Source organism: Colletotrichum orchidophilum (genome assembly GCF_001831195.1).
Source record: "Colletotrichum orchidophilum strain IMI 309357 chromosome Unknown Scaffold_4.1, whole genome shotgun sequence".
Taxonomy (NCBI): domain Eukaryota; kingdom Fungi; phylum Ascomycota; class Sordariomycetes; order Glomerellales; family Glomerellaceae; genus Colletotrichum; species Colletotrichum orchidophilum.
Genome location: NW_019172960.1, coordinates 761132 through 774477, shown reverse-complemented (window position 1 = coordinate 774477; position 13346 = coordinate 761132). Strand labels below are relative to the sequence as shown.

The 13346-nt window shown below is 54.5% G+C and overlaps 5 protein-coding genes across 5 annotated transcripts; 4 read left to right on the top strand and 1 right to left on the bottom strand.

Annotated features, from left to right (window-relative positions):
• Window positions 1–1013: 1013 nt before the first annotated feature.
• Window positions 1014–3370, top strand: CORC01_00904 (glycosyl hydrolase family 20; the record flags this gene model as incomplete). Its single annotated transcript, XM_022612560.1, has 4 exons — window positions 1014–1535; window positions 1636–2129; window positions 2188–2440; window positions 2501–3370. The coding sequence occupies 4 exons, from the start codon at window positions 1014–1016 to the stop codon at window positions 3368–3370; spliced, it is 2139 nt and encodes a 712-aa protein (XP_022481177.1).
• Window positions 3371–3726: 356 nt separating this feature from the next.
• Window positions 3727–4327, bottom strand: CORC01_00903 (uncharacterized protein; the record flags this gene model as incomplete). The annotated part of the gene is made up of 2 exons (XM_022612559.1): window positions 3727–4028; window positions 4096–4327. 2 exons carry the CDS (start codon window positions 4325–4327, stop codon window positions 3727–3729), a joined length of 534 nt encoding a protein of 177 aa, XP_022481176.1.
• Window positions 4328–5444: 1117 nt separating this feature from the next.
• Window positions 5445–5807, top strand: CORC01_00902 (uncharacterized protein; the record flags this gene model as incomplete). The annotated part of the gene is made up of 1 exon (XM_022612558.1): window positions 5445–5807. The coding sequence occupies one exon, from the start codon at window positions 5445–5447 to the stop codon at window positions 5805–5807; it is 363 nt and encodes a 120-aa protein (XP_022481175.1).
• Window positions 5808–6305: 498 nt separating this feature from the next.
• CORC01_00901 (uncharacterized protein) lies at window positions 6306–6872 on the top strand (the record flags this gene model as incomplete). The annotated part of the gene is made up of 1 exon (XM_022612557.1): window positions 6306–6872. A coding segment is annotated over one exon (567 nt), but the record flags the coding sequence as incomplete, so codon positions are not given.
• A 195-nt stretch (window positions 6873–7067) lies between these two features.
• Window positions 7068–11150, top strand: CORC01_00900 (hsp90-like protein; the record flags this gene model as incomplete). The annotated part of the gene is made up of 6 exons (XM_022612556.1): window positions 7068–7111; window positions 7204–9013; window positions 9068–10194; window positions 10244–10679; window positions 10732–10846; window positions 10900–11150. 6 exons carry the CDS (start codon window positions 7068–7070, stop codon window positions 11148–11150), a joined length of 3783 nt encoding a protein of 1260 aa, XP_022481173.1.
• Between the last annotated feature and the right edge of the window lie 2196 nt (window positions 11151–13346).

Sequence of the window (13346 nt, the reverse complement as noted above, 5' to 3'; positions counted from 1 at the left end):
GTGAATTACATGGATAGCTTTTCGGTTCAAGGATAATTGATTGATGTACATGAAATTTTATCCATAGGAATGTATATCTCGTTCACAGCATAACTACTACGTGCCTACTAACCTTCGCTTCGTTGAACAGTCGACAGATCAACGAGTACATCCTTGGTCAGGCGGGGACAGAATAGCCCTGAATCCAATGAGCTCAATGTAAATCTCTCAGATAACATGAGGTCCGGGTCCCAGTCGCTCGCAACGATGCCAACAAAATCACCACGCAACGTCGTTCTCGACCAACGACCCCGGCCCGGCCCCTGTCCGTCTCCCCCCGCCGCCCGTCCAACGGAGCACCGGAACGACGACTCCGCAGTAGCAGTTTGCTCTCCCGATCTCCACTCGATTAAGCGCGGGGAGATTGCAAACGATTGGAACAGTTAGGGTCAGGGGAAAGAACTGCAAAGGCAAACGGTTGATTGCAACGTTGCCATCACACCAAAGAAAAAGCTACGGGTTCACCGGGAAATCGAGTCCTTTGGGGCACATTTCCTGCCGTTTTGCTTCAATGTCAACGGAATTGTACGCAGTATTTGGCTAGCCTCGTAGCTTCCAAACGTGTCGGTCCCACCTGCGCTGCGATGACCTTTCTATATCCGTACTCACGTATCTCCAATGTTTGTGAGGTTTCCATCACCTGAGGGGTACAGCACCATCCACGTAGATCCGGCTACTACCTTCTACAATCGCACAGCTCTTCTCACAAAGTTGTGTCACCATGGTTCGCGACGAGGGGTTAGCTGCTGGGTTCCCCTCATCAAACTTTCCAAACGGCTCTGACTCCCCACACGCGCCGAGGCCACGTCCCGTCGCGTCATACCACGATGATCTATTGATAAGATGAAAGATGAATGGAGTACCTTGTCCGACCTTACTTATAGAAGAATCGCAATTCCTGCAATTGGCGAAATGGGTTTTGATCCAAGCCAGACATCGTGAACGAAGCCACCACCTTCTATCCACCACTCACGATGCGGTTCCTCACCACCACTCTCCTCTCCCTCGCGGCGAAAGCAGCAGCAGACTTCCTCCCAGGCCTCCCATCAACACCCTTCACCCCAACAGGCGGCACCCTCTCTTCCTCCTTGCTCTCCAAAATCATAGTCTCTTCGGCCTTTGCAGACTCCCGCGACGAAGCAGGCCAAACCCTAATCCCGCCAACACTCCACGCCTTCGCAATGACCTTTGCACAGGATCTCTCCTCGGCGCTGAAACTCGACATCCCTCTCGAGCTCGGCGACGCCCCTGAGAAAGGATCCATCTTTCTGACACTCGCTGACGACACCAGCATCTACAAAGATGCCGCCGGTCGCGAGACGTCCGAGGGGTACTCCCTCAATGTCACGGCTGACGGCGTACTCATTACGGGCGCGAGCCCGCTCGGCGCGTGGTGGGCTACCCGGACGCTTCTGCAGCAGCTTATCGTCGGGGACGGAGAACTGAAGCTGGGGTACGGAACGGACAGCCCGGGATGGGGAACTCGGGGTATGATGGTGAGATGATCCTCTTCCTCCGAGCCGGAGCTGGCCGCGACCTCCGGCTGGGACCTTGATTCCTGGAAACCACAAGCTGACCACCTACACAATTCATTAGCTCGATATCGCCAGACACTACTACCCGGCCGAATTCCTCATCGAAATGTGCGCCTACATGTCCTTTTTCAAACAGAACACGTTCCAGCTGCATCTCTCGGACAATCTCTACAACAACGTCGCCATCTATTCCCGCGAGCGCAGCCTCTCCCTCTACGCCGCCTTCCGGCTGCTCTCCGACGACCCGGCCCTTGAGGGCCTCAACCGGCGTGCGAACGAGAGCTACACCCGCGATGTCTTTGACGACGTTCAGGCGAAGTGTGCAGCGCGCGGCGTGACGATCCTCCCAGAGATCGAGGCTCCCGGGCACGCCCTCGTGATTTCGCAGTGGAAGCCCGAGCTAGGGCTGTCGAGCGACTTGAGCCTGTTGAATATTTCGAACCCGGACACGATCCCGACAGTGAAGAAGATATGGGAGATTTTTCTGCCATGGTTTCACACCAAGACGGTCTCGATCGGTGCCGACGAGTATGTCGATGCAGCGCTGAGTGAAGAGTAAGTCAAGTCTCACCCCTTGAACCTGGCGGCATGAAGGCATGAGCTCATCATTCAGCGCTCTGGTTGCCGAGTACACGCGATTTGTGGACGAGATGAACGAGTACATCACAAGCACCTCTGGAAAGAAAGTCAATATTTGGGGAACCTTTGCGCCGTCAGTCGGCGGAACTGTCAACAAATCTGTTTCGATCCAGCACTGGGCCAACTTTGAGGCAAACCCGCTCTACGACTTTATCAACAACGGATACGACGTGCTCAACTCGGGTGACTACGTCTATACAGTTGGAAAGTGGAGCCAATCGTACGGTGTAAGTGAAAAGACCAAGTTGACCGTGTCAAAGCAACGACAAGACTGACCTGATGAAAAGCAAGAGCTCAGCCTGGAGTTCATCTTCAACGGTTCGCCCGATGGATCGCCCTTTTCGCCTAACATCTTTGACCGTAAGAATGCTTCAAACAATGCCGCCAGGGATAATGCGTTGCTGCTGGGCCATATCGCGCCGCAGTGGAACGACTATGGTCCAAATGCAACGACGGTGACGGAGGGATACTACCAGTGGAGGGATGGCCTGCCTGCTCTCGCTGACAAGCAGTGGGGAGGTGAGGTTGCCGAGGCCGATTACCAAGGCCTTTTCTCTGCGTTGCAGCCTCTTGCGCCGGGGCAGAACCTTGATCAAAGAATCGCATCCATAGGACCGACGATCGTTGAATACGACTTCAAGCAGGAACGAGGTAGAAACGGCACAGCGGTCAAAGATTTGTCGGGCAACAACTACCATGCAACCTCGACGTGCGCAACGGGTAACGAGGGTGCCATTCTGGCACCTTCGTGTAACATCACGACTCCGCTGACGCAAAAGGGGAGGAATTACACACTCTCTTTCGCAATCAAGCCCACGTCGGACGCCAAGGGGGCCATCTTCAGCGGTGGAGACGGCGGGTTGTGGTTTGGCAATGGGACTGTGGACGCCGTCATGCTCTTTTCAGGGGGAAATACGTACGCGCTCAACTACACGTTCCCCGTGGGGTCGTGGACGAACGCGAGCCTCATCGGCAGAGGGAAGCAGACGTTCCTGGACGTCGGGGATGGCGAGCCCAAGGAGTTCCTGACAATCATCGGCTGGAACGGGGCCCAGTTTGTGTGGCAGCCAATTGCGGTGGAGGCGCCGTTGGCAAGAGTCGGAGGGAGTGGGTTTGAAGGCGTCATCAGCGGGATGAAGCTTGTTGACCATGCCTAGATCAGCGTTATTGTCGGAGAGGCTTATGATGGTATTTGCTACGCCTCACCAGCTTCGGGCTGGTAACCTGCTTTGGATGCTGTGGCCCTCGGAGATGGAAATTCGATGTCATGCAGAATTGGGTTGACTGAGTCGTACATTGTGGCGTGAAAGTTGTACATGCTCTGTATCCACAGTCTGTACTTGTCTGCTCGTAGGGCTCAGGGCGTGCTAGTCGAGGTGGATATGAAACTGCTGTTATCCGTCCCACGTGCCCAAAAACAATTAGCTAGTATTAGTAGCGTCCAATGTGTTGGTCCGTATGGAGTGTAAGCGGCCTCAAGGCAGCCTTTTCTGAAGGCATTTGGCAGATTGTGCTAGAAGGTTCTTTTGTAACGGCTTTTGATTGTTGTGTTGTGGTGTGCAGATCTCTGTCGTTGTTGACCCCCAGCCAAAACCTCAGAGCGATGCGGTCGATGTCCCATTCGAGGCTCGATGCAGTGGCATGGCCGACCCGGGTGACCGATCGGGGTCCTTCGGGGTCTTGCGTCGTGCGTGACTGCCAGGGGCCAGAGGCACAGAGGGTATGATTGAGTGTTTCTTGGCGTTGAAAGCCCCGGCAACGGCAACGGGATGCTCGCCGCAGGGATGGCCGACGGGCCAGGGGCTGAATCAGGGTCTAGGACGGGGTCCATGGTCGCTGGTCGATGGCAAGCTGCCCAAGCGTTCAACAGAGCTGTACGGACTAGAAGCAGGGCTTTCGGTTTCAATTCCTTTCAACAGCGAGGGCTTTTCAAAATCTCCAAGGGTCGGACAATGCCAAAAAAAAAAAAAAAAAAAACCCCTTTCGACTCTGGCACACTTGGCTCGTTGGCGATGCTGCCATTGCTTTTTGCGGGAAGGGCTGAAGCGGGCGACGGCTTGGTGACGAGGACTCGGGATGACGATGGTTTCGGCTGATGTAGGATGGGATTTCATCGTCTCATTATTTGCTGAATTGTGGAATGTGCATGATTGGGGCGACGGAAAGGGAACGGATGAGAGTGGAGGACGTCTGGATTCTGGACAAGCTTGTCGACTCCAGACCAGGTCCCAGGTCTCAGGCCTCGAGTTGATGGCCGACGGTTGCTGCTGCTGCGGGAGAAAAAAAGGAGACAGAGCCAAGGTCGGTCTCGACTCTTGACTTGTTGACAGACACGGCAGAAGACGACTGATGGGCCGTAAGAGATGATCGTTCAACAAGTGAGGCGATGATTTGTCGGTGATCAAATGAAGGGCGCGTTGGAGCTGCGACTGGAACTTGGAAGATGCATGAGGTAAGGTAGGTAGGTACCGTGGTACTGTGTAGGAGGTCCGGAGACAGGACTCACAGGAGTGCGTTCCGAGAGTGCCTTGCTGAGGTGCCCTCAAGATGTCTACAAATCAAGGTACGTATCCAGCTGCGTGTGCGCAAGGAAAGTGCACAGTACGGGATCACAGCATATTTGCGGGGCTAAGCGGGGCTGCTTCCGGTTGGAAACTTGGAACAGAAGAGCAGGAAGTTGAGAAGGAGCAGGGCCATTGACTCGGAGCCCCGCTCTTTCCCATGTTTGGGTTCGAGTCCCTTGCAAACCATCAAGCCACCCCACTCTTCCGTCTCATTCCTTTCCCCGGGTGCCCGAGTGCGTGACTACGTAGCTACGTACCGAGTCACGGGCTTCAGTGGGGGGCATTTACGCATCTCACACTGTGCCTGGCCCGTCGATGATCCATCTGTCACACGCTTATTGCGGATACTAAGGAAGGAAGGTATGGTAATCACACCGTTCCTTCACAGTGTTCAACATCTGCCCACTCCTCCTCCTCATCCACCATCTTTTTGCTTCGCAGATCTTGTCGCATGCCGTGCAGCAAAAAGCATCAATTGTTGGTCCCTCACCGCTCACCTGCTTGGTGGCTATCCCGAAATCTCCCACGCCTATGGTTCATCGGTCTACCGGTACCCTCTCCGATTTTGTGTCGGTGATCGAGCTGCCCATTCCATAACCTCCATGCCCCTCCTCCCCCCCTCATCGGTCTTGGCTGGGATTGGCTTGCGTCTCGACTCTCACTCAGAATGGTCTTTACATGTGGGAGCCAGGGCCAACACACAGAATCAAGGATCCCGGAGCTAGTCCCGTCATCGACTTTCCTTGCTGTGGTTGGTCTCCATCCGCCTCGCTTTGCTGCTCACGAGCAAGTGGGCGACGCGCCAGACTCTGAGATTCACGAGACAGCGACAACGACGTCGGCGACGACCACCATCACCACCTCCTCCAGGGAGAAGGAAGAGAAGGAAGCCGACCAAGATGACAGCGTTGCAGCAGTGGCCGAGGGGAGCGTCCAGGCAACGACAGCCAAGGCAAGCTCCATCCATCTGCTGACCAGTGACATACAGTCAGACATTTCATCGCCAGTCTTGCATGGCACACGACACTGAAAGTCCCGACTGCGACCAGCCACTTTTGCACCTACGGCAAACCAGACGATTACACTTTGCCCATCTATCATTGTTACAAGCGCCCTCAGATCTCTCTGTTCGACTCTGTCTCTCCCTATTGTCCTTTAACAAAGAACAAAGGATCAAGGGCCGGTCTGGCCGCCGCCACATCCCCCAAACTATCTGCGTCGTCCCATCATCTCGCCTCGTTGGCCTTCGATCTCTCTTCAGGCGTCAACTTGCAAAACACTTCTCTCGACCTGACTGCCACCCTCTACACAGTAGACTCCCACGGATGAGGGACACATAAACACTGTCCGGCACACGCACGGAAACACGCCATCGCCATTGGTTTCCCATCCACGTGCTATTGCGCGCTAAGGCCGTCTAGACCCCTAAAACCTGCACCCGAACAGCAGTCTAGATTGCCACGCGCACACCAGTTGGGCATGCATCTGAACTTGCCCTCTAGCTGAGGCTGCGGAATCCGGCTCAAATGTCGCCAAATTATTGCCCCTCTGCTGCAGACAGACAAACCACCATAGTACACACTTTCTTCGCCGACCGCTAAAGTCTAGCGCATCTCAGAATCTCCGAGGGTCCCCCATCAAAACGCAAAACGGAGCCAAACGAGGACGCCCCCCCATGCCCATGCCCCATTCCACATTCCACCGCCAACTGCCCACCAACAACTCACACACACCCACGCCCTCCAGTCTCCAGGTACCCAGTGGCTTCCCGTGGGAGGAGTCTGGGAGAACACCTCCAGAGGATGCAGAAGCCTGGAACCCCGGTTCCCATGGGTTGCAATGGCCAATCTCCAAACCGCCCAAAGAACCGGTTTCCCATCCAGGGCAAGGATGTGCGCCGCCTTGGCCTGGGCCCTGCTTGCGCTACCGTCACCGTCGAGTTTCTCGCTACGTACTGCGCCGTGGCCCCCCCAACCCTCTCGAACAATGCTCATCCCGGCTTCCGGAATCCCTGCTCCACCTCAGCGGGGAGGGGCGGCATTTCAGTCATGCCCGCCGCCTCACCTTTCAGAGCAAGCATGCTTCTTCTCCTTGATTTGGGGACTCGGATCTGGACTTGATCTGACCTTGCCTTGCCTTGCCTTGACCTGTTGACGACGACGACGGCAACGTTGTTGACAACGACAAACAACATCTCCCATCGTTTATCGTTACCGTACTGCATCAAAACTCCTTGTATCATGGGCAGGGCTACCTTCATCATCCCACTACCCAACAACCTGCATGCAGTATGAACAAGATGTCAGAAGGTGCCCGTGAATGGGAGACATTCAAGTGCGTATTCCTGCATCCTTCCGAGCTTTGGCTGAAGCTTTGGGGTAAGACGCCTCCCGCTGTTCGATCACTGACAAACTCGATTGTCCTAGATATGATTCTTTCCACATTCCCAATGCCGTGTTCAACAGCCCCGACCGACCGATCCCCTTTTCTTCCATCTCGTCGTCTCCGGACACTGGCCTCACTTCCTTTGCGCAGCTCGGTGCCTTGAGACTGAACGCATCCCGCGCTCTTATCTCGTTATTCGATCGCCAGCATCAATACATCGTCGCCGAGGCTACTCGGTCCATGCCCCTGTCACCAAACACCAAGTACACAAAGCAAAACCATCTTTGGCTATGCGGGACGGCCATCCCTCGCGACTTTGGGATCTGCGAACATGTTTTGGTCGGAGCGACTCACGCAAGACCCGACAGTCTCTACCCGACAGCTCATGTAATCGATGAGAACGAACTTCCCGTGTCCGTAGTTCCGGATCTTGCGGCTGACCGGCGATTTTGTAACCGCCCTTACATCGATGCAGCGCCATACAATCGATTTTATGCAGGTGTCCCTATCCGGTCTCCCAAAGGCATCAACATTGGTGTATACTGCATTTTTTCCGACACCCCGAGATCTGGTCTCGTCGCCGAGGAGATGCAGTTTTTGCGGGAAATTTCCCAGACCGTAATGGAATACCTCGACGCCAGGAGAGTAAATGAGAGCTATCGCCGAAGCGAGCGCATGGTACAAGGATTGGGAAATTTCATCGAAGGTAGAGACGATCCAGTGCCGACTGCGAGAACCACGCCTCGAGCGTCTTTGAACGGATTCGAGCCTCCCAGACTTGCAGTATCACTACCCGAGGCGGACCCGCCGTCACGTAGATCTTCCGAATCCCCTGAACCCGTTCGCCCGGGCATCAACCCGATCAGGTCAGACTCGAATGAGTCTTCTTCCAAAGTCGAATCGAGCGACTCAGTCGAAACAAGTGCCTCGACTGCGACAGTAGCTACTACCACCTCAAGTACGGCGCCGCCCGACCCGCACTTGACAGAAACCATCAAGATCTTCTCGCGGGCCGCCAATGTGATCAGAAAGTCTCTCGAAGTAGATGGCGCCTTGTTCCTGGATGCGAGTATCGGCTCCTTTGGTGGCCTAGTTACCGGTCCACGAAAAGCCAGTGAAGTGGCAGACCGCACATTCTCCAGCAGCGAAGACAGTCTTTCCGAGAGGTCCGAAGACGTCAACGATAAATGGTGTAAGAGCTTTGGAAGGTCGTCGACCATGGACGACATTGCCAACGGCATAAGTGCTCCACAGTTGGACCGTTTGACTTTGCGAGAAAAATTCCTTAGGAAATTGCTTCGTCGATACCCCAACGGCAAGGTGTTCAGCTTCGACGAGACGGGTCAATGGTTGTCCGCTGACTACGAAAGCGACGATGCCGACATCACCCCTACAGAAGAGCACGATCAAACCGCCGCCCGCCCCGAACAAAAGGCGGCTCATTCGTACTTTACGAGGCGAAATGAGGCCAAGACCATCATCGACATCTTCCCGGGTGCTCGGAGTGTAGCTGTGGTACCGTTGTGGGACCCTTCAAAAGAAAGATGCTTTGCCGGAGGTTTCGTTTGGAGTAAAAGTGCGACTCGGATATTGACACCTGCAGCGGACCTGCCTTTTTTGCGAGCGTTCGGGATGGTCACCATGTCTGAGGTTATCAGACTAGATGCTGTCTTGGCAGAAAAGGCAAAGACTGACATCTTGGGCTCCCTCAGTCACGAGCTTCGGTCCCCGCTTCATGGTGTAGTTGCTGCTGCTGAGCTTCTTCATGATACCCAGTTGGATGCTTTCCAGGTCGATGTCATTCACACTATCGAGATTTCGGGCAAGACTCTTCTCGACACTATCGATCACGTAGGTTTCCCACGACATTGTCGGAACCCGAGTTGAAATGCTTACTCGAAACAGTTGCTTGACTACACCAAGGTCAATACTTTTTTGCGGGCATCCAAGTCCCAGCGGAAAAACAACGGTCCTGGGCGCGGGTTGCGACAAGAAGCATCAACATCAATCGAAGCTGGTATGATGAGCTTGGTTTCCGACGTCCACCTTGACTTGCTTGTCGAAGAGGTCATTGAGAGCGTCTTCATCGGTTACAGCTTCCATCACATGGTCGCCAACTCGTTGGCACGCCACGGCTCGTCTTCAGGTCCTCCAACACCGGCTCAAGAAAAGCTGGATGCCATTGCCACGTCCGATGGGTTGGGCCACAGGCGGAAACTATCAGATGTGCCGGTTACCAATCTTAAAGATGTTAAGATCCTTGTCGACATCGATCCGCAATGCGCGTGGGTAGTGCATACGAACCCGGGAGCTATTCGTCGGATTGTCATGAACTTGTTTGGAAATGCCCTCAAGTACACGTCTCAGGGATTCATCAAGGTTCATCTCAGGCAAGAGGAGGTCGTGCACAAGACGTCTAGGTCTGCATCGATGGTTGTGCTCACCGTCACCGACTCGGGTAAAGGCATCACCGAAGAGTTTCTACACAACAAGCTCTTTACCCCGTTCTCTCAGGAAGACGCACTCGCACCAGGTACTGGTCTGGGTCTCAGCCTTGTCAGACAGATTGTGGCGGGACTCGGTGGTACGATCAGTGTGAAGAGCCAGGTCAACCACGGCACGAGCATAACCGTATCGATGCCGCTGGTGCTGTCACGGAAGGCGAGTAGCCGGGGGCGCAAATTCTCTGCCGACTTGGACGCCCTGGCCGGAACACGACTCTCGGTATGTGGATTCAGCAGGGGGCTCGAAGATTCAGAAGAGCTTCGCGCCGGTGGCCTGGATCTTCCCGTAGAGAGCCTGCCATTCAAGTGGATGGATCTCAAGCTCAACGAAGACAGCCGAAAGGCGTCCAGGACGGATTTGATGGTTTGTAGCGAGGATGCATTCAGGCGTCTTGGTTTGTCGGAGACCGGGGGTGTCGAAACCCCGCTCGTTGTAGTCTGCGGCAACGCCGAAGCCGCGCAGAAACTAGCGACTTCATACAGACGCTCCCTACGCCATGAGGCCGTCATGGAGTTTATAGCCCAGCCGTGAGTCATCTGCCTGTATTGGAAGATTGCAGAGCTGACTACGAACTAGTACTGGTCCCAGAAAGGTTGCAAAAGCCCTAGCATATGCGCTTGATCGCTGGAAGCGGCGGCAGCCTACGAAGTTGATACCCGTCAGTCCTCTGTCGGATGCTTTCCCGGGACCTGCTCCGTCGCCCCGCGCCCTGAAGTCGGATGCTCTTCTGACAAGGCCGCGAGCGCAATCCGAGTCTTTGAAAATGGTACGAGTGGCCTCGCCTGCTCCCGACATCGTGTCTCAATCACCAGGAGACAGCTGGATCGCCAATACGAACGATTCCAATTTTACCCTGACACTCCCCTTTCGCCCGGTCGCATCGGCAGCGGCTCCAACCACTTCGACAGCTTCAGCTAGGGGCAGTATGAACTCGAGCATCAGCCCTTCCCCTGGACCTGTTAAGTCCCCGCTGGAGTTCCTCTTGGTGGACGACAATCCGATCAATCTGAAGGTACGTTTAACCTCTGGCGAGTTATGCTTGGAACAGACGCTAACCGAACTAGATTCTATCGGCGTACATGAAGAGACTTCAAAAGCGGCATGCCACTGCTTCCAACGGCCTGGAGGCCTTGCAGACTTATACGTCTCATCCGCAGAGATTTTGCTGCATTCTCATAGGTACAATCCAGTGTGAGAAACGATGGACAATGTTCAAGACTGACGATGTACAGATATAACAATGCCTGTCATGGACGGGCTCGAAGCTACAAGGCGCATCAGAAAATTCGAGCGAGCACACAACCTCCCTTCCGTGACGGTTATTGCCATTACGAGTCTGGGATCGGCTGGTGCTCGACAAGAGGGTTTCGCGAGCGGTATGGATCTATTCTTGACACGACCAGTGACCATGACAGAACTGGTCAAAATTTTGAAACAGAGGAAACTAGTGGATGAGGCGGCGGAAAAGGAGGTTCAATCCTGAAAAGGCCTCGGGCGTTGTTGTAGAAGGGGTATGACCTGCGTGATTGCGGCGGTCTTTGAGCTGTTGCATGGGCATCTTTCCTGTTGGTTTGTTGATTTTCGCAAGGCGTTTGGGGGAGGGGGGGATACTATGGATTGGTCCGGCATAGGACCTATATGCGCTCAAAAAAAAGGGGTTATTTCTTTGACGGCCACTGACATGAATGAGTTTGACGAAGGACATGGCGCCGTTGGGAGGAATTACAGTTGACGAGCGTTGCTAGGGTTGTAAAGTAGCGCCTGGTACGTAGTCGATACAAAAAGCTGGCTCGATGTTGTCGGCATCAGCTTTCTAGACGCGTGGTATTCCGGGTTCCTGCTGTTGTGTACACGAAGTTCCAGGTTTCTCGGGCGGCTCCGAGGCGGACGCTTTCGGAGGAGGCGCCTGGTGCTGTAGCTGGGATAGACGAAGATGAGGCCTCGTTGCGATCACTAGACTGGGAGCAGTATTTCTGTTCATGAAAATGCAAATGCGGCCAGGTAGAAAAGACGATGGTAAGATGGCGCCTCATTAGCTTCAGAAGCGAAGGATCGGAGATGTCAAGATCTAGAAGGATTCCTTGAGCGGTCTGCTGGATGGCTTTGACCCTCGGGGCTTCAGCCTAGGGTCATGTCAGTCATCGGGAGTGGCCGATGGCTTTTTGGCAGATGGCTGAGGGGATAGTGATAGGACCGGGTGGCGGGCTGAGCGTTGGTGTTTGTGGACGTGCGGGACCTCGGCTTTTGCCCGGCATGTTGTGGCCTTTTTGGTTTGGAAGCGATTCACTTCATTGGATTCGGGATTGGGGAAGTTTCGAAAGGAGGCCTTGTGTTTGTTTGCCGTGACGGGGGAGTGTGGTGTCCTTGATACAAGACAAGCGATGACGGATTGAAGTCAGTTCCCGAGGGGATCCAGAAAGGTCGTTTAACGTTGCAGAGGAGAGACTTGGGAACGGGAGACAGACTACACTGTAGAGCTGCTGTAGTTACGGAGTATCTGGCCATGAGAGAGAGAGGGAAGCAGGATACCTATTGTCGAGACTTGATGGTTTGAAATCCGACGCAAGAATCGGGCCGACGACTTCCATTCATCAGCGAGAGTCCCTCCCTCAGCTCCGAATTGCCATATTCTTCGTGCTCCATCATTGGCAAGGGGGCAGAGGGAGCCACTGATAAGGCGCTGGCTGGCTCGCCCGGGACAGGAGCTGACCCCTACGCGTCCACGTTGGGTCTCTGTTATTTTTGGTGGGTGTGGTCAGGGGCGCATAATCAACGGGCTGTCCGATGCGTAGAGATAGCTACCCGGGCTCTCTCGTGTGCAGAGTGGTTTGTCGTTGGACAATGGACGTACGGAGGCTGACCGAACAGGCTCACAGTTTGTTGTATTTCTGCTTGTCTTACGCTCTCGAAAAGTCAATTACCCTCACGCTGGCACGGCTACTTCTAATAAGCATGGTAGGTAGGTGAGGTAGGCTCTCACTCACGCTCTCTTCCGAAAACCCAGAGTTCCGCTTCCGAAAACGGCCGTCTCTTATCAGAGAGACGAAGTGGATTCGGATCCATTTCTCCACTGCGATTGTATGTGTCAGTGGGGAGGGGGGAGAGAGGGGCGGGCGAAGCCCAATCTTGCGGGGTTGGATTTCCACGTTGAGGAGCATTGCTGGTGTGGATGTCGGGAACATCGTGAGGGAAAAGTGTGGTAACAAGGTAAAGTTGTATGGAAAGAGAGCAGCTTGTATTTAGGACTCTGCTACGGATAGACAGGCAGGCAGGCAGGTAGGACGACAGTGGAAGACTGGGGCCACGGCAATCTGAACCGTGTGCCCGGGTAGCCCAATTGACATTGTCCAGAAAGGGGACCGTTCCCAAATAACGACGGGTAAGGGCCCTTTTCCGGGGGGTTGAGTGTTTTGACTCGACGGATGGTTCGACAGCTTACTATAGTAGCTGATAAGATTTGGGGTGAATCGAGAGACGAAGGAAACGCGGTAAGGGTCGTGATAGGACGAGATAGCGGGTGGCACGACACCCTCTTCTTCTTCTTCTTCTTGCTGCTGATGTTCTCTCCCGCAGAAGCGTACTTGCGCACACTTGAGCACGTCTATCTCCAGCGCGCTCCCTCACCCCGTTACCACGCATCACCCTCGCGGGGCTTTGCCAAGCCCGTTTTCCCCAAAGT